Genomic DNA, 25,339 nt, shown 5'->3' with positions numbered 1-25,339 from the left:
AGATCGGTCAGAGAAGATCGTCGCCGGAGGAGATCGGTCAGAGAAGATCGTCACAGAGAAGATCACTGTGGCAGCGATTCAACCTTTGCGTTTCAACGGAAAATGAGAATTGGATTAGGGTTAGGCTTTTTTATATAGCAGTGATAATGGTATTTTAAAACCTCCAGAATCAACAAAAACCGCCATTGAATGCAACTCAATTGTGGCAACAAGAGAAAACGCCATAGCAACCTGATATTACGGCAGTCTTACAAAACCGCCGTAATATTAATGCCATTTTATGTCTCTTTTTTTGTAGTGTGGAGGCCTCATCCTTGAAAAACAATAAACATTTATTTGTAATGACATACTTCTCGATCATATTTTTTAATATCTTATTGAATAAAAATTATATATGCACAATAACTATGTCAATATGTTTTAATGCGATAAGTTTTTATGACAAACAAGCTACTTAATTACATAGATCAGATCCAATCATGCACTCTATAAGCTTCTCTTATATCTTTGTTTGAGATTTTTTTCCCTACTTTTATTAAATTGTAAAAACATGGAGGGAATAAACTAATATTAATAGTGCTCAATAATTTTAAAAAGATTGTAGTAAGTGTTCTGCCAAATAGATATAGAAATGCCCCATAAATCCAGTGGTATATTTGTTTTCATGTATAAATTCTACGGTTAAATTTTCACCGTCTTTAATCTTCATAGAGCTCGATTTTGGAAAGCAACTAGACACTCCAACAGCATAACCTTCTTCGTTTCCTGCCTCTTTTTCCGTTCCAAATATCGGCTTAATTTCACATAATATTCTTCCATCCTAAATTAAAAATAAAAAGGCATATATATTAATGGTGACAATATTTTGAAAATTAACTTCCTACGATTATGATGAATCAGAAAATAATCTTATTATTTTTTAAAAAACAAATTTAGGATACATAGTTAAATAAATGTAATTGTTTACGATTAGTAATTAATTGTAAATACTATGTATGAGAGTGATGGTAAATATTGAACGTTACCTCTCTATATAATGTTGCATTAACAGTTCCTGAATGTACATGAGCACTAATATAGATGAGATTACTACCTTTTTTATTGGAATATTTATTTTCTTAATAAGGTAATGTCCTTTATCAGTATTTTCTGAATTGATAGAATCCTCTATCTACAGTAAATATAAGATTTTTTTTTAGATATTTATTAAGTAAGTAGATAAATGAACCAGTTATTAATACTCAATTGATTTCATAGAAAATATTGCTTGACTAATCAAAATAGATATCATAATATATATCACTATAAGAAATATATGAAGTGTATGTCTTAGTATTCAAATAAAACAAAATATTTGTCACTGGATCAGTAACATCAAGAATATAAAACTTAAGAGTTATTTGGTGTTGATCCCATTCAACCCATGATATTGATATTTGATAGCAACTTTTCTCTTTTGTTTTTTATTGTATTCCTTTTGTAATTTGCATTGAGATTTCTTCTCGCAATAAAAAATTCCTCCTTTGTAATCACTAGATAATGGGTTTCTATCGATGCTTTTTGTGTTTCTCAAATCTTTACTTTTGATGTTGTAAAGATCACATCTGCATTGGGAGCAATCTTTCTTATCTTTTGCATGTTGTGTGGTAATGACCAAAATATTAATAAATTATTTCTCTTCATGGTATTCCTTTGGAACATCCACAGGATGCATACCTACTTCCACTTTAAATGGATCTGGTAGTTTTGTGCTAGTTCTTCGTACGTCAACTCTAAAATCCCAAGAAAATGAATTAACGTAAGTCTGATATGCACCATCATTACTCTTAAAATGCCTATTGTACATAATTTGACTTTTATTATCATGCTGTGTGACATGGTGTTATTTTTAAAATATCTTAAAACAAAATAATGATGCAAGTAAACCTCATATAGTGGCATAAAGTTTCTGTGTTAATCAATTAGTTCAGCTTGTAAATTCTTGATTCCAATGTGGCCTCTTGAAAACTTAACATCATAAAAAGACTTTTTGCTAAACTTCCCTGGTTTCAGCACGATCTTTTTAGTATAAAAAATAAATGTCTTGATATGATTTGAACTCCTAAGTTCTCCTAAGAATGTGATGTCCAATTGTATACTATAATTGTAGATCATAAATATTAGCTTTTAATTACTTTTTTCTTTATTTCAAATTTAAATAAAAGAAATTTTGTTTATGGTATCTTAGCATGTTGTTGTCTTTTTTTTTTGTTAATCAATGAAGTTAAAGTTTAGAAAACAAAGTTATACAGTAACTACTACCGGTAAAGACGGGATTGGAGTTGCATTGTGGCCTCATATTGAACAACAATGAACACGTCAATAAACCCCTTTGCAGTTGTAATAACATACTTCTTGATCATACTTTTTAATATCTTATTGAATAAAAACTACATATGTACAATAACTACGTCAATGTGTTTTATTGTGATACTTTTTTATGACAAACAAGCTACTTAATTACCTAGATAAATCATGCACTCTATAAACTTCTCCTATATCTTTGTTTGAGAATTTTTTTGCTTTTTTTACTAAATTATAAAACATAGAGGGGATAAACTAACATTAGTAGTTCTCAATAATTTTACAAAGATTTTGGTAAGTCTTCTGCCAAATAGACATAGAAATGCCCCATAAGTCCAGTGGTATATTTGTTTTCATGTATAAATTCTGCAGTTAAATTTTCACCATCTTTAATCTTCATAGAATCCGGTTTTGGATAGCAACCAGACGCTCCAACAGCATAACCTTCTTCATTGCCTGCCTCTTTTCCCGTTCCATATATTGGCTTAATTTCACATAATCTTCTTCCATCCTAAATTAAAAATAAAAGGCATATATATCTTAATGGTGACGGTATTTTAAAAATTTAACTTCCTACGATGATGATGATGATGAATCAGAAAATAATCTTATTGTTTTAAAGAAACAAATTTAGGTACATAGTTAAATAAATGTAACTGTTTACGATTAGTAATTAATGGTAAATACTATGCATAAGAATTATGGTAAATATTGAACGTTACCTCTCCATATAATGTTGCATTAACAATTCCTGAATGTACATGAGCAGTAATATAGATGAGACTACCACCTTTTTTCATTGGAATATTTGTTTTCTTAATATGGTAATGTCCTTCATCAGTCTTTTCTGGATTTATAGAATACTCTACCTACAGCAAATTAAATTTTTTTTTAGATATTTACTAAATAAGTAGATAAATGAACAAATTATTAATACTCATTTTATTTCAAAATAGATATTGCTTGACTAATAGAATACATATCATAATATATCGCTATAGGAAATATATGAAGTATAAGTCTTAGCATTTAGTTAAAACAAAATAATTGTCACTTACCGCGCAATGATGAATTGGTTCGGATCCATTATATGTGACTTGATCAGTAACATCAAGAATATAAAACTTAAGAGGCACTTGCTGTTGATCCCATTCAACCCATGATATTGTATATTTAATAGCAACTTTTCTCTTTTGTTTTTCATTGTATCCCTGTTGTAATTTGCATTGAGACTTCTTCTCGCAACAAAAAATTCCTCCTTTATAATCACTAGATAATGGTGTTCCATCAACGCCTGTTGTGTTTCTCAAATCTTCACTTTTGACGTTTAAAAGGTCACATCTGCATTGGGAGCAACCTTTCTTGTCTTCTGCACCACGTGTGTCAATGACCAAAATATTGATTAACCATTTCTCTTCATCATACTCCTTTGGAACATCCTCAGGATGCGTACCTACTTCTACTCTAAATGGATCTGGTAGTTCTGTGCTAGTTCTTCGTGCGTCAACTCCAAGACCCCAAGAAATTGAATTAACGAAAGTTTGACATGCACCATCATTTCTCTTAAAATACTTACCGTAATTAGGTTGATTTTCATTAGCATGTTGTGACATGGTGATATTTTCAAAATATCTTAAAACAAAATAATGGTGCAGGTAAGCCTCATACAGTGGTATCGAGTTTCCGTGTTCATCAACTAGTTCGGCTTGTAAATTCTTGATTCCAATGTGGCCTCTTGGAAACTCAACATCGAAAAAAGTTTTTCTGCTAACCTTTCCTGGTTCTAGTACGAACGTTTTGGTATAAAAAGTAGTTGTCTTGATATGATTTGGACCTTCAAGTTCTCGTGAGAATGTGATGCTCGATTGTATTACTATAATTGAAAATGATAATATCACCACTTCGCAAATAAACTTCATGTTGACCTGGAAATAATTATGCTTATATGATTAGTAGTGAACAATAATGTTTGTAATGAGATTTATATTATATATGTTTAACATATTCATAAAAACTACGTAAACACATATAGCTTTGAGGAACTCAAATTAAACATTCAAGAAATAAAACATGAATTCAAGAAAAAAACGGAAAAAAAATAATATAACATGCCAGCAAGAGAAAAGGGAAACTACCATATTAGAAAAGGGTCTTTGATATTCAAAAAAATAGAAGATAAATATTTATGGATATAAAGTTCTTGCATTGCCTGCTGCTTTTATAGTAGAGTAATGATCTAAGTTGTACATCAAACTGAATACCAACTCTGATGAATTTTTGCTGTTGAATGCTATTTTTGGTGGAATTTTCAACCATTAGAGCATATTCAACTAATCAAAAACTGTGTTGGTTTTACAAAAAAAAAAAAATTGTGTCAATCCAATCTTAATTAGGAATTTATCTTATGAAAAAAGAAAAAAGTTTAGTTAACATTTTCGTTATTGTAATCTAGTTTGTTATGTATTCTTTTTTTTTTATTGTTAGCTAGATACTTTTAACTAAAATCACAAAACACAAATAAATATAAGTAATATTTTTAACTACAATGAGGATAATACCTAAATAGGGTTTACAATATTATACAATACCAAACTTTTTATGATAATTTTTGCTTAATTTATTATTATTATTTTTTTGCATGTTTTCTTGAATAGCTAAAATTATATATGTGTGTCCAGAGAATTTGTTTTTGTAGATCATATATTTTAGCTTTTAATTATTTTTCTTTATTTCTATTTTAGGTAAAATAATTTTTGTTTATGTTATCTTAGAATGTTGTCTATTTTTTTATAATCAATAGAGTTAAAGCTTAGAAAACAAAGCTATACAGAAAACTATTCTAGGGAAAGATAACCCCTAGCTACCATCAGCAGAAAATTAAAGAGAAATCACACTAGAAAGTGAATTATAAACAATTAAGTAAGGGATTTGAGTGTATTTTTAATTTAGCTATAACTCATCCGCATAACCATTTCCTTCTTTGAGCACATGAATAAAGTATGTAGTTGTCTCTTTTTTTTAATTGGATTTTAAAAACAATTCCATATATCTTATTCAATATAACCACTTGATGTAAGTGGAAGCTAGCTAAAATAATTTACTGCGGGCTTTATTATTCACTTATATGTGTTTAATCCGAATATTGACGAATAATAATTATATTTATCTAATTTGTTTGGTCATATTTGGTGATTATTTTATCAATAATGAAATATTAAAAAAAGTAAAAAAGACAAAAAATTTCACAAGTTGGTGAATGATTATGCGCCCCTTTAGGAAAAAAAGCTTTGAGTTTACTCAACACACATTTTGTTGTAAATTTTTTATAAATATAGAAAAATTAAATTTTAATAATCAAATTCATTTGCCTTTTAACCCATTAGGCTTTTAATTTGATTTTTCTTAACAACATGGATAAGGATGAAATGAAAAAATATTTATGTTTTTTTTTTGTTTAATTACTCTGTTGGTCCTATAATTTGACCAAATTTACAATTAGGTTCCTATACTTGTTTTCCTTTTAATTAGGTTCCTATACTAAAATTTTTATTTTAATTTAGTCTCTACGATGACAAAAACATTTAGTTCAACAGAACATTCTGTTTTCAAATTGAATATACTATAGTTAAAATATTTGGGTTATTATTCACTCTAATTTTTTTTATATTGACAAAATAACCCTTATCCCCTCTCCTTCCTCTTTCCCTCGGGCAAAAAATCCTTTCTCTTCCTCCCTACTCCATTTGGCATTATGTGGTGCCATTAACGCATCTCAATCCATCATTGTGTGATCCAAGCCCGCTCTTTTCTATCATGACCTTCGCCATTGAAGGAGCTCCAGTATCAATTCAACAAGCCATTATCAATTCATCATTAAGAATCAGTATCAAATTATCATCAAGTAGTAAGCCAATAACAAAGTTAATCATCAATCAAGAGTCCAAAAACAAGCAAGAACAAATACTGAGCACTGACTAGGCATTGGAGGCATTACCTTCGGCGAGGGCAGTGTGCAAAGATTTGAGGGAGAGCGACAGACAACGAGAAGCTAGTGATAAACACTAGCAAGCTGGCAACGAACATGATGGATGGACGACGGGCAAAGAGCTGCTGAGCATGACCTAGCTAGAGACGCTGATGTTGGGCGAACAAGGAAAGGCCTTCGAGCACGATGAACCATGAGGATTGGTGAATGACCATGACGAACCAAGTGGTGCTATAGATGCTAGGGTTTTCAAGGAAGAGTTGAGATGGAAGAGACTGGTTTCTACTTCTGTCATTCTATGTGAGTGAAAGGGGAGAGAGAGAGAGAGTAGTTTGACTGGTTTTTGCATTCCTCAATTCAGAAACCCTTTTTTCTTTTTTTTTTAATGAAACACAAAAATGGCGTCATTTGGAGTAAACCGACCAACTTCTGGTTCGGTCCATGGCTGGTCCAGTCTAGTTTTCAGAACCATGCGATTATGTAGAGTTAGAGACATGGGTACTTTAGTAAATTCAACACATGTGAATGTTTTTTTTAATGTCTATTGTGACTAGAGACCAAATTAAAATAAAAAAATTAGCATAGAGACCTAATTAAAAAGAAAAACGTATAAGAACCTAATTAAAAATTTGGTAAAATTATAGGGACTAATAGAGTAATTAAACTTTTTTTTGCTCGGTATTAAATTCTTAATATAGGTGTTTCTGGTCAACATCTTAGTGTAATTATTTTGTGTCAGAATTTTAGTGGGATTTAAATAGAGTTTAGAAGCTATATTACACGAAAAATTTAAATTACCCTTGTAGCCCCTAACTAAATGAGAAACATGGTTTATAGAGCTCCACAAAATTAACAGGTCTCCATTGTGAAGGTGATTCTTATGTTAATAAAAAGAAAAATATATATACTAAATTTGTGTTTAAAACTAAATATCTTTTAAATTAAGTTAATGAAATTGAAATGAACTGAACTAGATATTAAAAAAATATGTTTGGAATCCTTTAAATAAAATAGAAATTAAATTCATTTACAGATCAATATTTATATTTGAAATGAACTTTAATGAGAATTAATTTAATTAACTTGAATTGATTATTTTATTAATTAATTTTGGATACTTTATTTACAACATCAACTTCCACCATTTCAAACAATACTAATAGTTGGATATTCTTACCGATTGCCAGATTGTTATACTGCCGCACTTGAACCACTTATTCACCTCTCGAAATCCTTCTCTTTTATATTAATTTCTAAAAGATAAAAATGACATTTATATTTTTGATGCACCAAATTATTTCAGCTACAATAAAATCCTCTAAATAAATAAAGGATCACATAAAAATTCTCATTTTCCATACATTTCAAAGAACGAATTTTGTTTAAAAATAAAATCAATTTCAATTTTATTATATTCCAAATACTCTCACCCATTTTTTTCTTTGACGTTTCTTCAAAGTTTTGATTGTGCTTTCAAAGTTTGAAAAAAATTAACTTTGACCCAAATGTCTATAGAGAATTATAATTTTACCTTTGTATTAAAGTTATTTACGATCAATAAATGATCAACATTTTGTTTTTAATTTTTTCTAACTTTTTTATGCATACCCCTTCTTCCAACCCATCACCGGTAGCGATGGGATTCCGGTGGCACTACAAAAAATTCTGGTTAAAACGGCGGTTTTTTTTTGTATTTATGGCGGTTTGAACCGTCATTATTACCAAGAACGGCGGTTTTAGAAAACGACGTAATTCTGGGCGCCATTATGATTATTACGGCGGTTTTCAAAAAACCGCCACAATTTCCTGGGTTAAAACGGCGGTTTTTTGATAGGTTAAAACGTCGGGTTTTTGGTTGGTTAAAACAGCGGTTCAAACCGCCATTATTTCTAGGATAAAACAGCGTTTTTTGTTGGTTAAAATGGCGGTTTGAACCGCCATTTTTACCTTGAATGAGTGGCATTTTTCGTTGGTTAAAATGGCATTTGAAACCGCCGTTTTTACCGGGTTAAAACGGCATTTTTAGTTGGTTAATACGGCATTTTGAACCGCTGTTTTTACCCTGATAGTGGCATTTTTATTGGTTAAAACGGCGTTTAAAACCGCCATTTTTACCGAGTTAAAATGGTGTTTCACTTTTAAAATGGCAGTTACAAGCCGCCATTTTTACCGACTAAAAGTGATATTTTATCGTTTAAAAAAGTAGTTTTAACCGTCGTTTTTACCATGTTAAACATAATTTTTTTGTTTAAAAGTTCACAATAACAAGAAATCATAACCCAAAAACAAAATATTACGTAATTCATAAATAAAGTATTACACATAATATATAATTTTTTAGTATTGAAAATAAAAAATAATAACTCCAATACAAATAAAGTATTCAATATAATATTTTTTATTTCTAAATAAAGTATTAAATAGAAATAAAGTATTAAATATCAAGACACTCCTTGTCTTCAAACCATTCCTTCCTCAAGAGTTCCAAACGTGGATCTTCTTTAGGACCCTCTTCATTCTGAAATCATCAAAAACAAATGGGCATTGCCAAGTCAGAACACTTCTACTTTTGATGTATTGCTACTAAATATATGGTAAAATAATTTAAAAAAATTAATTAATATTAACCGAAAAAACTGCTTCTTTAACATTACTTAGCAAGAATTTATGGGCTTAATTACCTTCATCTTGTGACAAAGCCTGTCCAAAAGCCGAAGAGTAAAAGCAAAAGGCAGATAAGAGTAATAGGAAGAAGAAAATGTATAGTGGAGCTTTCTTCATGTTTGCTTGCTGATTTAGTTTGATCGATGACTAAATAAACTAATCTCCAGAGATAATTGAATTGAAAGCAACTAATATTAATAAAATATGAAAATATAGCTTGGCACAGAAAGCGCAGAGAAGAGGAAATTAGTTAAGTTAAAATGTTAAAATCTAAATTACTAGAAACATGTGAACTTACATAAATTCTTCGTTCGTTGGTTCCATCATTGATAGGAATTAGGGAACACTGATGGTATTGAGAAATTGTTGATATTCTTGATTGTGAGAAACCATGGCATGGTTTAGATAAAAATAGATACATAAATAAAGTATCAAAAGTAAAATGTAAGTTATGCAATTGATATATTTCTATGTAAAATCAAGGTTAAACAAATCTATGTAAGTTATGCAATTGATATATTTCTATGTAAAAGTGGTATCCAATTGAGAAATGTTTATAATTTTACAGTTTTACCTTTGGCAGATTCTGCTATTGCACACAGACCGGAGTAATTTTTTACCATGGTCCTATTTAGATTCAGCTTCCACATTTGTTAATAGAATCTATATATATCAATCAACTTGTGAATTTGTAATGTATCATCAAATCTAAAGTAAGAATACTTCCATAATATTATAATATCCATATAAATTTATTAACCCAAATGCACATTTATCACTTTACTTTGCCAGTCACAAACGCTCACTATGTGCAACTCATCAACAAAGCTATCCTCTCTTTCAAAGCTATCTCAATCTATTTCATTTCATTAGATGGTCTATTGAACAAATTGTCAAGTACAAATTGTAAGGCCCACATCGGTTGGGGAGAGGAACGAAGCATGCCTTATAAGGGTGTGGATACCTCTCCCTAGCATGACGCGTTTTGACGAGTGAGTGTGGGGGGCTTTGGCCATCATCCCTATCGTCAAAGGCAAAACCGTGAGGCCTTGTGTGCCAAAGCGGACAATATCGTGCTAGCGGGTGGTCTGGGCTGTTACAGATGGTATCAGAGCTAGAACCCGGATCGATGTGCCAGCGAGGGCGCTGGACTCCCTTAGGGGGTGGATTGTAAAGCCCACATCGGTTGGAGAGGGGAACGAAGCATGCCTTATAAGGGTGTGGATACCTCTCCCTAGCATGACGCGTTTTGACGAGTGAGTGTGGGGGGCTTCGGCTAGCATCCCTATCGTCAAAGGCAAAACCGTGAGGCCTTGTGTGCTAAAGCGGACAATATCGTGCTAGCGGGTGGTCTGGGCTGTTACAGATGGTATCAGAGCCAGAACCCGGATCGATGTGCCAGCGAGGGCGCTGAACTCCCTTAGGGGGGTAGATTGTAAGGTCCCACATCGGTTGGGGAGGGGAACGAAGCATGCCTTATAAGGGTGTGGATACCTCTCCCTAGCATGACGCGTTTTGACGAGTGAGTGTGGGGGGCTTCGGCTAGCATCCCTATCGTCAAAGGCAAAACCGTGAGGCCTTGTGTGCTAAAGCGGACAATATCGTGCTAGCGGGTGGTCTGGGCTGTTACAGATGGTATCAGAGCCAGAACCCGGATCGATGTGCCAGCGAGGGCGCTGGGCTCCCTTAGGGGAGTGGATTGTAAGGCCCACATCGGTTGGAGAGGGGAACGAAGCATGCCTTATAAGGGTGTGGATACCTCTCCCTAGCATGACGCGTTTTGACGAGTGAGTGTGGGGGGCTTCGGCTAGCATCCCTATCGTCAAAGGCAAAACCGTGAGGCCTTGTGTGCTAAAGCGGACAATATCGTGCTAGCGGGTGGTCTGGGCTGTTACAGATGGTATCAGAGCCAGAGCCCGGATCGATGTGCCAGCGAGGGCGCTGGACTCCCTTAGGGGGTGGATTGTAAGACCCACATCGGTTGGGGAGGGGAACGAAGCATGCCTTATAAGGGTGTGGATACCTCTCCCTAGCATGACGCGTTTTGACGAGTGAGTGTGGGGGGTTTCGGCTATCATCCCTATCGTCAAAGGCAAAACCGTGAGGCCTTGTGTGCCAAAGCGGACAATATCGTGCTAGCGGGTGGTCTGGGCTGTTACAGATGGTATCAGAGCCAGAACCCGGATCGATGTGCCAGCGAGGGCGCTGGACTCCCTTAGGGGGGTAGATTGTAAGGTCCCACATCGGTTGGGGAGGGGAACGAAGCATGCCTTATAAGGGTGTGGATACCTCTCCCTAGCATGACGCGTTTTGACGAGTGAGTGTGGGGGGGCTTCGGCTAGCATCCCTATCGTCAAAGGCAAAACCGTGAGGCCTTGTGTGCCAAAGCGGACAATATCGTGCTAGCGGGTGGTCTGCGCTGTTACAGATGGTATCAGAGCCAGAGCCCGGATCGATGTGCCAGCGAGGGCGCTGATGTTGGCACTTTGAGGCAAGATATCTTAAAGGAGGCACACAAAAGTGGATTCTCCATTCACCCGGGAAGTACTAAGATGTACCATGATTTAAAGGCGATGTTTTGGTGGCCGGGTATGAAGAATGATGTGGCGGAATATGTTTCAAAGTACTTAACTTGTCAAAAGGTAAAGATTGAACATCAAAGACCTTCCGGGATGTTGCAACCTTTAGAGGTTCCGCAATGGAAGTGGGAAAGTATTGCAATGGACTTTGTGTCGGGATTGCCAAGGATTAGGACTGGTTTTGATGCTATCTGGGTGATTGTGGACCGACTGACGAAGTCAGCTCACTTTTTGCCCATTCGAATGACTTACACCCTTGAGGATCTAGCTCGGTTATACATAAAGGAGATTGTAAGACTCCATGGTGTACTTGCTACTATAATCTCTGATAGAGATCCTCGTTTCACTTCGAGGTTCTGGGGTGCATTTCAGAAAGCTTTTGGAACCCGATTAAGCTTGAGTACAGCTTACCATCCTCAAACAGATGGTCAATCCGAGAGGACGATCCAAACACTAGAGGATATGTTGAGAGCTTGTGTTTTGGACCAACCGGCGAGTTGGGATCGGTATATGCGTTAGTGGAGTTTGCATACAATAATAGTTACCATGCGAACATCGGAATGGCTCCGTATGAGGCATTGTATGGGAGGAAATGTCAATCTCCGCTATGTTGGTATGAAGTTGGAGAGAAAGGCTTGTTGGGGCCGGAAATGATAGCTGAGACCACTGAACAAGTCAAGAAAATCCGAGATAGGATGCTTACGGCGCAGAGTCGTTAGAAGAGTTACGCCGATCAGAGGCGGAAGCCCTTGGAATTTGAGGCAGGAGATCATGTTTTCCTTAAGGTTACTCCGACCACAGGAGTAGGTAGAGCGATTAAAGCAAAGAAGTTGAATCCTCGATACATTGGTCCATTTCAGATCCTGGAGAGGATTGGGCCGGTGGCGTATCGGGTGGCTCTACCACCTCATCTTTCGAACCTGCACGACGTATTTCACGTGTCGCAGCTTTGGAAGTACACTCCTGATGCTAGCCATGTGTTAGAACCCGAATCGGTTCAGTTAAGGGAAGATATGACGCTTCCAGTGGCTCCAGTCAGAATCGATGATACTAGTATCAAACGGTTGCGTGGAAAAGAGGTTTCATTAGTCAAAGTGGCATGGAGTCGAGGCGGTATTGAGGAACACACTTGGGAACTTGAGTCGGAGATGCGTACGGATTATCCGCACTTATTCTCAGGTAATTTGATTTGAATTTTGTGGGCAAAATTCCCAATTAGGTGGGTAGAATGTAAGACCCGGTTAATTAACGGCTAATTAACCCATAAATGAGAATTTATTCTAGAAAGCCAAAAATGTTATTTTTATGGCTAAATGTGATAGAGGAGATTGAGACGAGAATTTCGGTACCAATTTTATAGAAATCGGACCAAGATTGGACCGAACGGGCCAAACCGGGCCAACCGGACCCAAAGTGGGCCCTTGGCCCAACATAACTAAACCAAAACCCTAGTTTTCAACATTCTCTCTCCTCATTAAACACACACACACGCTGAAATGGAGTGAGGGAGGAGAAGAACACTCTCTCAAGTTCTATCTCTCACTTGATCTTCAAACCACCATAACTTTTGATCTAGAGCTCCGATTGTCGCTCCGTTTGCGGCCACGCGTTCACCGCGGAGAGCTCTACAAAACCCATACAATTAATCTTGAGGTAAGCCACGTTTTACTGTTCGAAATTCCAGCCCTTGATTTCGAGTTTCATGAGCAAAAATGTTGAGATTTTGGGTTCTTTGATGTTATAGGACCCAACTCTCTTGAAGGAGAAGGTTAATCTTGTCTCCTTGGACCTTGGGTGTGGTAAGATTCTCAACCCTAGTGTAAATTGTTGTTCTATGATGTTTGGGTATTGAGATGTTGTGTATGGATATAATGATTGTGGCTTAGGTTGTGTATATGTGAATATTGGAGCTTGATTGGTGATTTTGGAAAGCTTGGAAGAGGGTTTTGTGTGATAAAATCTGTTCTTGGAAGTGTTGATACCTTGAGAGCTTGTGGACAAGTGGTTTGGAAGTGCTCCGGTTGAGCTTGAGAAATCGGCTAAGGTATGGTTTCGGTTTCCTGTATCTAATATGTAATGTGGTAGGAAATACTTAGGCTAGAGGCCCCAAGATAGGCATTGAATTGTTGGTGTTGTTGAATGGTTGAGATATATGATGTGTTCATATATGTGATTATGAATATTGATGCCTTGATTGTGTGATATATGAGAAATGCATGTTGTGATATATGCTTGATGGATGATTGAGGTTGAATTGATGGGTGGTATCATGTTGATGGTGAGTATGATGTTGATCATGTATAATGATGGTTGATTTGGAAATTGATATTATTGGAAATTGGGATGAGAAGGATGTATGACATGAGATTGTGTTTGTCCTTTAGCCATTGATTGAGAAGTGTTAAAATGGTTGGAGGTAGTTTTGGAAATTTTGGTAAAATGTCAATGTGTGAGTTGAGGATGGCTTGTTGTTGATTTTGGTACATTTTGAATGATTTCAAAGAGAAGGGTTGAAATTGGCATGTTTTGAAAATGGCACTTTGTGGTTTTGAATGAAAATATGGTTTTTGGGCATACTTTGATGGGACATAACTTGGACTACGGATCTTTGATTTGTGCCAAATCTGTTTAGAAATGAAATTGGATCCGGGATGTCCATGCCGTTCGAAGAACGGGTGAAAAATGATTTAAAATGAGAGAGTTATGACCGTCGGAAGATTGGGGGTTGAATCTGTGAATTCTGCAGCTTTTAACTTAGAAAAATTTTAGCAGAATGACCCCTCGCGCGTAGGCGCACTTGGCGCGTACGCGCCGTTCTTCGAGAAAGCATCATCCACGCGTGCGCGTGGTATGCGCGGGCGCGTTGATGCGCTGCATCAAATGCCCAGCCATTTTCCAGAGAGTTGTGCCAGAGTTGTGCCAGTTTTGTGCCTGGGGCACAATGTATTCGCGCGTATGCGTGGCGGACGCGTGCGCGTCGTTTGGCTAATTTTCAACTCACGCGTTTGCGCGTATGACGCTTGCGCGTCGATGAGTTTTAAGGCCATCCACACGTGCGCGTGGAGTGCGCGTACGCGTGGCCCTGATTTCATCCCAAAGTTGATTTTTGAGTTTTAAAAGCCAAATTTCATACTTCTAAGCCTCCGATCTCACCACTTATGTCTTAAATCATTATGATATGCCTAGCATGAGAAAGAGGGCTAGTGAATGTGGTAACTTGCGAGTGAAGCAAGGGGAAAAATGAATGATCATTGATGATCAAAGATGATTATGTGAGATGCGGAGAATGGCGGTGGAAGTGCTTGTTATGCCATGGGCTGAAGGGCCATAATTGTTAATGAATTGGCTGGTTATGGATTTAACTGTAAGCCGGATGGCTGGATTATGCCGTGTGACGGCGGAGCCATGTTTATGGCTAAGTATAAATGCATATATGCTGTTGAATGAATTGTGAATGTTTGCACTTCCACCATCGGAGATGAGGGTTTCCCTGGGTAGTAGCAGTGGCTAGCCACCACGTGCTCCAGGTTGAGACTTGAAGCTCTTTTGACCCTATGTCGTAAGTGTGGCCGGGCACTGTGAAAGGCCCGGATGAGCTCGCCCCCGTAAATATTCACCAGTGATGGTGATGGATAAATATTCACCAGTGAGGGTGATGGATATGGATCATGATTATGATCAAGTTTATGATGAGTATAACTCGAGTTGGGGATGCACGACAGAGGGACAGTCCAATGGTTAGCTACCAGGACTTGTCGGGTTGGCTCTATAACCGACAGATGATATCATCAGCCACTAGGGACAGGCATGCATCATAAGCATACTACATGAATTGTTTGAGATTGCCTATTTGACTGCATATTACTTGCTATTTGTCTAAATGCCTTAATTGTTCTTATTTGTATATCTCCTGTCTGATATAACTGTGTTTGCTATATTATACTCTTGCTGGTGGTTGGGAGGTCTGAAGGAATTGGAAAGGGAAGTATTAGTTAGACTGAAGAATCTTTAGTCAGTTGCCACTTACGGTTTAGCTTGTTTATAAGCTTTGATATTATCTGGAGGAAGTTCTAGGATTGCCTTCGGCTTTCCTCTATTATTATGTATTATATATGTGGAAGCTGTTACCGTGCTGGGGACCTCTGGTTCTCACCCATGCGGATTTTGTGGTTTTCAGATGCAGGGCGTGAGGTTTCTCGTTGAGGCATGCTGGAGACTTCTGGATTAGCGAAGATCCTTTGTTCTCGGGACTCTGTTTTGGTTCATATATCTTGTTTAGATACTTTTATCTCCATTAAATAATACAAACTGTGATGACTCCTTCTAGAGGAGATTTTTGGAGGATAGGTTTTCTGTATTTGTGTCCCTTTGGGTTTCCTTTGGGGTTTCCCTTATTTTATCATATGTATATATTGCTATGCTCGGACCGGTTCTCTTCGCAGCCGGATTTTGAGTCTTGATATTCCTGTTTTTGACACTCCTTTATATATATGATCTCGCGTTCGCTTATCCTTTACTCGTTACGTTATCGATCGGAGTGTTGCGCTTTCGAGTTACGGTTTTTGTTTACCCCTTTTTCTACAAAGGCTCCTAGTTATAATCAATTATTCATACTACTATACGTACTAAATTTTTGTTTTAGAGGTCGTAATACCTTGCCATCTCTGAATTATGACTTAAGCATAAGACTCTGTATGGTAGGGTGTTACATTATGGTATCAGAGCCAGAACCCGGATCGATGTGCCAGCGAGGGCGCTGGGCTCCCTTAGGGGGGTGGATTGTAAGGCCCACATCGGTTGGGGAGAGGAACGAAGCATGCCTTATAAGGGTGTGGATACCTCTCCCTAGCATGACGCGTTTTGACGAGTGAGTGTGGGGGCTTCGGCTAGCATCCCTATCGTCAAAGGCAAAACCGTGAGGCCTTGTGTGCCAAAGTGGACAATATCGTGCTAGCGGGTGGTCTGGGCTGTTACAGATGGTATCAGAGCCAGAACCCGGATCGATGTGCCAGCGAGGGCGCTGGGCTCCCTTAAGGGGGTGGATTGTAAGGCCCACATCGGTTGGAGAGGGGAACGAAGCATGCCTTATAAGGGTGTGGATACCTCTCCCTAGCATGACGCGTTTTGACGAGTGAGTGTGGGGGGCTTTGGCCATCATCCCTATCGTCAAAGGCAAAACCGTGAGGCCTTGTGTGCCAAAGCGGACAATATCGTGCTAGCGGGTGGTCTGGGCTGTTACACAAATAATGTTCCACTAAACCCATTAAAGTGTCAGCGAATCAGCACTATCCACTAAGTTGAAGCTTCAGTATGGTAAAAAAAATATGCAAAAAATAGAATACAACGACTTAAAAGTGGGAAAAAAACATACATCGGTTCCTTCTTAGTCTTTTCTATCAAATCTCCATCGATTAAGAAGAGAACGCCAATATAAACCAAATGGACAGTCACCAAGACCAACTTCACCCACAGCGCAGACCTCCGAGCTGAAATTCAGTGACAAAATTCCAAAATGCATAAATAAATAAAAAAATTCGCATAATTTTGGTTAGGAAGACACGTAAATAAACGAAAGTCAGAACAGTTCAGCAATAGCATTCACCATTCAGCACACAAATTCAGATAAAACAAAAACTAAGCTAATTTAAACAAAAAAAAAAGGAATTGCAGCAAACGCACCAGGGTCAATGAGGCATGGAAAGAATCTGAGGCAGCGATCCATGGGTTGATCCCAAGGGGAACGCATAGGGCGGCATATACCAATGATCGGCATATTGTTAATGATGAAAAACAAATAATAGAATAAGTAATATATATAACAGAGAAGGATAAAGTGTGATTATAATCTGAACTGAAATTCTCTCTCGTGTACACAGTAAGGAGGCTGAAGCTGGTTTGCAGACCAAGCTTATTCCTGGAACATACTTCAGCCAAACAGGAAATCATCTATATACAACTAAAAAATGATAAATTAAATTGTAGAGATCAACTTTCTGTATTATCTTCATGAATCTGACCAGATCATATCTTCCTTCAAAATTGTACTGAGTTGAGTAGAAGGCAGAAAACATAATAAACAAAGATCAAATGAGAGAAAGAAACACAGAAGAAAAAATAGAACATGATAATAATTCAGAAGAGAGTGGTGAGGTACAGTAAAAAACTCAGGGCATGGCACTCGACAGTAACTGATTGCAGCTTAACCACGTATACAAAATTAGACACAAGAGAATGATTTTTTTTCAACCTTTTAACATCAAACAATGTGATTTTCTTTAATACCAACATTTTTTTCTCTCGATATATTGTTAACTATGACAAATTTTTGCAGCTAATAAATCCAAAGAGAGTAAGATACATACCTGAACCTGATTTATATAAACTAAGCATGCCATTACTTTGTCCTTTCGCCTACCTTCCGTGGTAAAAATAAATCATTGAATAAGAACCAAAAAAAATAAGTACACTAGTAGTTCTTGTCTAACTAAGGCCTTACACAAAATCACAACTTACCATCATTTGGCTCTAAGACCAGTGCATTTTTAAAGCTTTCAACTGCAGCATCTATGTTATGGAGTGCCATATGTGCCTAGTAAGTCCAAAGCCACACAGTTATCATAAAGGAAAGTGGGATAGATTTAATAAATACAGTAAAAAAACCTCCTCAATTCAGATATCAACCTTTCCTTGCCGGAATAATGCTTTGACATTGTTATAAGGTTTCCTGATAATTGAGTTAGTAATGATAAAGCATCTGGAATGCTTCCATTTAACCGATTTCCTGAGAGAGACCTAAAATATCAGAACAAAAGAAAAACTTCTTTAAGTACATTTGTAGTTATGCATATGGAAAAAAGATGACTAATTACTATGTCCATGATAAAAAAAAAAAAAAACAAATTCAGATGTGAAAAAGATAACATACAAGCTCGTAATAGTAGGGGGCAAAGTGAATGGAATGGGCCTCCAATGTGGTTGTGGCTAAGATCATTGCACAAGAAACAGAAAGCTTCATTTCTAGTTCAAACAATTACACAATTGGTGCTTAAGAGGTACTAAACTCTCTCGATTAATCAAACAGAACCACGTTTAACATGTCACTCATCAGTAAACACAATATTGAAATTGAAACAACACTTACATTTCTAAGATGGATGGAAAATTCAAATTACTACCAAGCTCTCCACCCAAATTCAGGCCATCAAGTCTTCTGTCAACCCAAAATACAAGTTTTACTTAGTCTTATTGCACGTAATTAAACTCTATCAATCAAACAACTAATGAAACATTGAAAATAATAACATTATCATTTCCAACCAATTATATAGAGCATGCAAACAATAACACAATATTAACCAAAAATAGTTTAAAAAGAGAACTTCACATACATGGAAGTGATGTTGGAAAATACACAGCCAACACCTTGCCACATTTCAAAACATGGATCTCCTCCAACAGGCTTCCACCCTAGAAGAGGTGGTGAGCCAAGAGCAACATATAGACTACTGATTGCTGCAACTGTGACCATAGCACATATTGAGTTTAGACAAATTCTGCACTTATATGGTACTTGTTACTTAATTAGGTGAGCTTCCCAATTAAATTTATAACCATCATCTTTCAAATTGCAAACAAGTTATCATCAACTCTTTGATGATAATATAGTGCAATGAAGCAAAACAATAACACTTGAAAGCTAAATGAGTTTTGTCGTCTTCCTTTTTTTTTCAAAGGGAAACAACAGATTATTCTGCTATTTCTTATTTCAAAAATAGAAATAAAACTATGGAAAGGGAAAGTATCTACCATCAACTATGTCAGTGTCACCAACTGCACAGAAAGTTCCAGCAAGAATCACCATCAGAGTAACAAAGAGTTGAACATGCAACACCAAATTCGTACATCCCATTTCCTCAAAAGTAAAAGCAAAAAGAGAGCATTTAACGACAATAAGGTTCTAAGTTCTAAGTCTATATATTATTCATTAGAATGAGAGAAAGTTCTTATAACAGATTGGATTGATCCATGGAACAGATGAACTGTATTTACCAAATGACCCCCACCAACTCAATCAATGAATGAATTAACACGAATTGGTTCCCTCATGGACCATATAATGCATAGTTTTTATTTTGGTAATAATCGACTCATCTTTCTAAACAAGATAAACAAAGAGAAAAGAAAAATGAAGATGATGTCAACAAAAAGAATGGAACAATAACACAAACCTGAAGTATTTCACTCAGAGCCTCTTCAGGTGTCATTCTAAGACCCCCTTTTCCTAAACCAAGCCGCTGAGATAGCACTGCTCAGCTTTAAAGCAACAAGTAACTCATGAATACACATCAAAGTAAGGCAAAAGCAAAGCAAGTGAACCATTTCCTCTCAAATTTATAAAGTCATATATACCTTTAAGATCTACCTTGGTATCAGCTAAAGCAGAAACGATATAAAATCTGTTTTTCTTGTCCTGTTTGATAAGTATACTAGTTAGGAGAGTGCAATCAAATTGTAAATAAATTAATTGTTTGCTCATGTAGGTTCACAAAAACCACAAATAAATTAATTCATATTATGCAATAAATATGCATAATAACAAGTTATCCATGTTTGCTTCAACCATTTTTGCCTCTTTAGGCCACTAACAAAATTACCACAACTTCATTCTCTGCAGCATCGAGCACTTCATCATCATCATTGTGAAATGTTTCAACGATTCTTTCCTCAGAAACCCTAGCTCCTGCAGTTTTAGTAGTTGTAGTTGCCATTTCACAAAATCTATCATGTATTCTGAAATTTTGGATCAATAATTAAGAGATCGAAGAAATTAGAGTAAAATATTTTCAAGGGAACAAAGGAAAAGAGGGAGAAGAACCTACCTCGCGAGCTTGTGGGAGGAGAATCTCACAGGACAGTAGCTTGATGGACGAGATTGCCGGCGTAGGAAAATGCCACCGGAGGAGATCATCTTAGTAGGAGATGTCGCTGGAGTAGACCGTCGCAGCAGGAGATTGTAATTGGAGGAGAGATCACCAGGGAAGATCGCTGTTGAGGAAGACATCGCCGAATGAGGTTGTCGTGGGAGGAGGTCATCGCCGGAGGAGATCGGTCAGAGAAGATCGTCGCCGGAGGAGATCGGTCAGAGAAGATCGTCACAGAGAAGATCACTGTGGCAGCGATTCAACCTTTGCGTTTCAACGGAAAATGAGAATTGGATTAGGGTTAGGCTTTTTTATATAGCAGTGATAATGGTATTTTAAAACCTCCAGAATCAACAAAAACCGCCATTGAATGCAACTCAATTGTGGCAACAAGAGAAAACGCCATAGCAACCTGATATTACGGCAGTCTTACAAAACCGCCGTAATATTAATGCCATTTTATGTCTCTTTTTTTGTAGTGTGGAGGCCTCATCCTTGAAAAACAATAAACATTTATTTGTAATGACATACTTCTCGATCATATTTTTTAATATCTTATTGAATAAAAATTATATATGCACAATAACTATGTCAATATGTTTTAATGCGATAAGTTTTTATGACAAACAAGCTACTTAATTACATAGATCAGATCCAATCATGCACTCTATAAGCTTCTCTTATATCTTTGTTTGAGATTTTTTTCCCTACTTTTATTAAATTGTAAAAACATGGAGGGAATAAACTAATATTAATAGTGCTCAATAATTTTAAAAAGATTGTAGTAAGTGTTCTGCCAAATAGATATAGAAATGCCCCATAAATCCAGTGGTATATTTGTTTTCATGTATAAATTCTACGGTTAAATTTTCACCGTCTTTAATCTTCATAGAGCTCGATTTTGGAAAGCAACTAGACACTCCAACAGCATAACCTTCTTCGTTTCCTGCCTCTTTTTCCGTTCCAAATATCGGCTTAATTTCACATAATATTCTTCCATCCTAAATTAAAAATAAAAAGGCATATATATTAATGGTGACAATATTTTGAAAATTAACTTCCTACGATTATGATGAATCAGAAAATAATCTTATTATTTTTAAAAAACAAATTTAGGATACATAGTTAAATAAATGTAATTGTTTACGATTAGTAATTAATTGTAAATACTATGTATGAGAGTGATGGTAAATATTGAACGTTACCTCTCTATATAATGTTGCATTAACAGTTCCTGAATGTACATGAGCACTAATATAGATGAGATTACTACCTTTTTTATTGGAATATTTATTTTCTTAATAAGGTAATGTCCTTTATCAGTATTTTCTGAATTGATAGAATCCTCTATCTACAGTAAATATAAGATTTTTTTTTAGATATTTATTAAGTAAGTAGATAAATGAACCAGTTATTAATACTCAATTGATTTCATAGAAAATATTGCTTGACTAATCAAAATAGATATCATAATATATATCACTATAAGAAATATATGAAGTGTATGTCTTAGTATTCAAATAAAACAAAATATTTGTCACTGGATCAGTAACATCAAGAATATAAAACTTAAGAGTTATTTGGTGTTGATCCCATTCAACCCATGATATTGATATTTGATAGCAACTTTTCTCTTTTGTTTTTTATTGTATTCCTTTTGTAATTTGCATTGAGATTTCTTCTCGCAATAAAAAATTCCTCCTTTGTAATCACTAGATAATGGGTTTCTATCGATGCTTTTTGTGTTTCTCAAATCTTTACTTTTGATGTTGTAAAGATCACATCTGCATTGGGAGCAATCTTTCTTATCTTTTGCATGTTGTGTGGTAATGACCAAAATATTAATAAATTATTTCTCTTCATGGTATTCCTTTGGAACATCCACAGGATGCATACCTACTTCCACTTTAAATGGATCTGGTAGTTTTGTGCTAGTTCTCGTACGTCAACTCTAAAATCCCAAGAAAATGAATTAACGTAAGTCTGATATGCACCATCATTACTCTTAAAATGCCTATTGTACATAATTTGACTTTTATTATCATGCTGTGTGACATGGTGTTATTTTTAAAATATCTTAAAACAAAATAATGATGCAAGTAAACCTCATATAGTGGCATAAAGTTTCTGTGTTAATCAATTAGTTCAGCTTGTAAATTCTTGATTCCAATGTGGCCTCTTGAAAACTTAACATCATAAAAAGACTTTTTGCTAAACTTCCCTGGTTTCAGCACGATCTTTTTAGTATAAAAAATAAATGTCTTGATATGATTTGAACTCCTAAGTTCTCCTAAGAATGTGATGTCCAATTGTATACTATAATTGTAGATCATAAATATTAGCTTTTAATTACTTTTTTCTTTATTTCAAATTTAAATAAAAGAAATTTTGTTTATGGTATCTTAGCATGTTGTTGTCTTTTTTTTTTGTTAATCAATGAAGTTAAAGTTTAGAAAACAAAGTTATACAGTAACTACTACCGGTAAAGACGAGATTGGAGTTGCATTGTGGCCTCATATTGAACAACAATGAACACGTCAATAAACCCCTTTGCAGTTGTAATAACATACTTCTTGATCATACTTTTTAATATCTTATTGAATAAAAACTACATATGTACAATAACTACGTCAATGTGTTTTATTGTGATACTTTTTTATGACAAACAAGCTACTTAATTACCTAGATAAATCATGCACTCTATAAACTTCTCCTATATCTTTGTTTGAGAATTTTTTTGCTTTTTTTACTAAATTATAAAACATAGAGGGGATAAACTAACATTAGTAGTTCTCAATAATTTTACAAAGATTTTGGTAAGTCTTCTGCCAAATAGACATAGAAATGCCCCATAAGTCCAGTGGTATATTTGTTTTCATGTATAAATTCTGCAGTTAAATTTTCACCATCTTTAATCTTCATAGAATCCGGTTTTGGATAGCAACCAGACGCTCCAACAGCATAACCTTCTTCATTGCCTGCCTCTTTTCCCGTTCCATATATTGGCTTAATTTCACATAATCTTCTTCCATCCTAAATTAAAAATAAAAGGCATATATATCTTAATGGTGACGGTATTTTAAAAATTTAACTTCCTACGATGATGATGATGATGAATCAGAAAATAATCTTATTGTTTTAAAGAAACAAATTTAGGTACATAGTTAAATAAATGTAACTGTTTACGATTAGTAATTAATGGTAAATACTATGCATAAGAATTATGGTAAATATTGAACGTTACCTCTCCATATAATGTTGCATTAACAATTCCTGAATGTACATGAGCAGTAATATAGATGAGACTACCACCTTTTTTCATTGGAATATTTGTTTTCTTAATATGGTAATGTCCTTCATCAGTCTTTTCTGGATTTATAGAATACTCTACCTACAGCAAATTAAATTTTTTTTTAGATATTTACTAAATAAGTAGATAAATGAACAAATTATTAATACTCATTTTATTTCAAAATAGATATTGCTTGACTAATAGAATACATATCATAATATATCGCTATAGGAAATATATGAAGTATAAGTCTTAGCATTTAGTTAAAACAAAATAATTGTCACTTACCGCGCAATGATGAATTGGTTCGGATCCATTATATGTGACTTGATCAGTAACATCAAGAATATAAAACTTAAGAGGCACTTGCTGTTGATCCCATTCAACCCATGATATTGTATATTTAATAGCAACTTTTCTCTTTTGTTTTTCATTGTATCCCTGTTGTAATTTGCATTGAGACTTCTTCTCGCAACAAAAAATTCCTCCTTTATAATCACTAGATAATGGTGTTCCATCAACGCCTGTTGTGTTTCTCAAATCTTCACTTTTGACGTTTAAAAGGTCACATCTGCATTGGGAGCAACCTTTCTTGTCTTCTGCACCACGTGTGTCAATGACCAAAATATTGATTAACCATTTCTCTTCATCATACTCCTTTGGAACATCCTCAGGATGCGTACCTACTTCTACTCTAAATGGATCTGGTAGTTCTGTGCTAGTTCTTCGTGCGTCAACTCCAAGACCCCAAGAAATTGAATTAACGAAAGTTTGACATGCACCATCATTTCTCTTAAAATACTTACCGTAATTAGGTTGATTTTCATTAGCATGTTGTGACATGGTGATATTTTCAAAATATCTTAAAACAAAATAATGGTGCAGGTAAGCCTCATACAGTGGTATCGAGTTTCCGTGTTCATCAACTAGTTCGGCTTGTAAATTCTTGATTCCAATGTGGCCTCTTGGAAACTCAACATCGAAAAAAGTTTTTCTGCTAACCTTTCCTGGTTCTAGTACGAACGTTTTGGTATAAAAAGTAGTTGTCTTGATATGATTTGGACCTTCAAGTTCTCGTGAGAATGTGATGCTCGATTGTATTACTATAATTGAAAATGATAATATCACCACTTCGCAAATAAACTTCATGTTGACCTGGAAATAATTATGCTTATATGATTAGTAGTGAACAATAATGTTTGTAATGAGATTTATATTATATATGTTTAACATATTCATAAAAACTACGTAAACACATAGCTTTGAGGAACTCAAATTAAACATTCAAGAAATAAAACATGAATTCAAGAAAAAAACGGAAAAAAAATAATATAACATGCCAGCAAGAGAAAAGGGAAACTACCATATTAGAAAAGGGTCTTTGATATTCAAAAAAATAGAAGATAAATATTTATGGATATAAAGTTCTTGCATTGCCTGCTGCTTTTATAGTAGAGTAATGATCTAAGTTGTACATCAAACTGAATACCAACTCTGATGAATTTTTGCTGTTGAATGCTATTTTTGGTGGAATTTTCAACCATTAGAGCATATT

At 35.3% G+C, this 25,339-nt stretch overlaps 3 protein-coding genes and 2 pseudogenes across 3 annotated transcripts; all 5 read right to left on the bottom strand.

Annotated features, from left to right (window-relative positions):
* Positions 1 to 589: 589 nt before the first annotated feature.
* Positions 590 to 2,154, bottom strand: LOC140176591 (uncharacterized; annotated as a pseudogene).
* Positions 2,155 to 2,623: 469 nt separating this feature from the next.
* On the bottom strand, positions 2,624 to 4,700 carry LOC112729573 (uncharacterized). The gene is made up of 3 exons (XM_025779745.2): positions 3,402 to 4,700; positions 3,066 to 3,212; positions 2,624 to 2,854 (listed from the first exon to the last, which is right to left on the bottom strand). Exons 1-3 carry the CDS (start codon positions 4,260 to 4,262, stop codon positions 2,624 to 2,626), a joined length of 1,239 nt encoding a protein of 412 aa, XP_025635530.1. The 5' UTR covers positions 4,263 to 4,700.
* A 13,931-nt stretch (positions 4,701 to 18,631) lies between these two features.
* LOC140177266 (protein STRUBBELIG-like) lies at positions 18,632 to 19,477 on the bottom strand. The gene is made up of 3 exons (XM_072210428.1): positions 19,378 to 19,477; positions 18,960 to 19,089; positions 18,632 to 18,781 (listed from the first exon to the last, which is right to left on the bottom strand). The coding sequence occupies exons 1-3, from the start codon at positions 19,430 to 19,432 to the stop codon at positions 18,709 to 18,711; spliced, it is 258 nt and encodes an 85-aa protein (XP_072066529.1). The 5' UTR covers positions 19,433 to 19,477; the 3' UTR covers positions 18,632 to 18,708.
* A 1,785-nt stretch (positions 19,478 to 21,262) lies between these two features.
* LOC140176590 (uncharacterized) lies at positions 21,263 to 22,825 on the bottom strand (annotated as a pseudogene).
* A 469-nt stretch (positions 22,826 to 23,294) lies between these two features.
* LOC112729572 (uncharacterized) lies at positions 23,295 to 25,136 on the bottom strand. The gene is made up of 3 exons (XM_025779744.3): positions 24,073 to 25,136; positions 23,737 to 23,883; positions 23,295 to 23,525 (listed from the first exon to the last, which is right to left on the bottom strand). Exons 1-3 carry the CDS (start codon positions 24,931 to 24,933, stop codon positions 23,295 to 23,297), a joined length of 1,239 nt encoding a protein of 412 aa, XP_025635529.3. The 5' UTR covers positions 24,934 to 25,136.
* Between the last annotated feature and the right edge of the window lie 203 nt (positions 25,137 to 25,339).

The sequence above is a fragment of the Arachis hypogaea genome, chromosome 12 (assembly GCF_003086295.3).
Source record: "Arachis hypogaea cultivar Tifrunner chromosome 12, arahy.Tifrunner.gnm2.J5K5, whole genome shotgun sequence".
NCBI lineage: Eukaryota > Viridiplantae > Streptophyta > Magnoliopsida > Fabales > Fabaceae > Arachis > Arachis hypogaea.
This window is presented reverse-complemented; position numbering and strand designations above follow the sequence as displayed.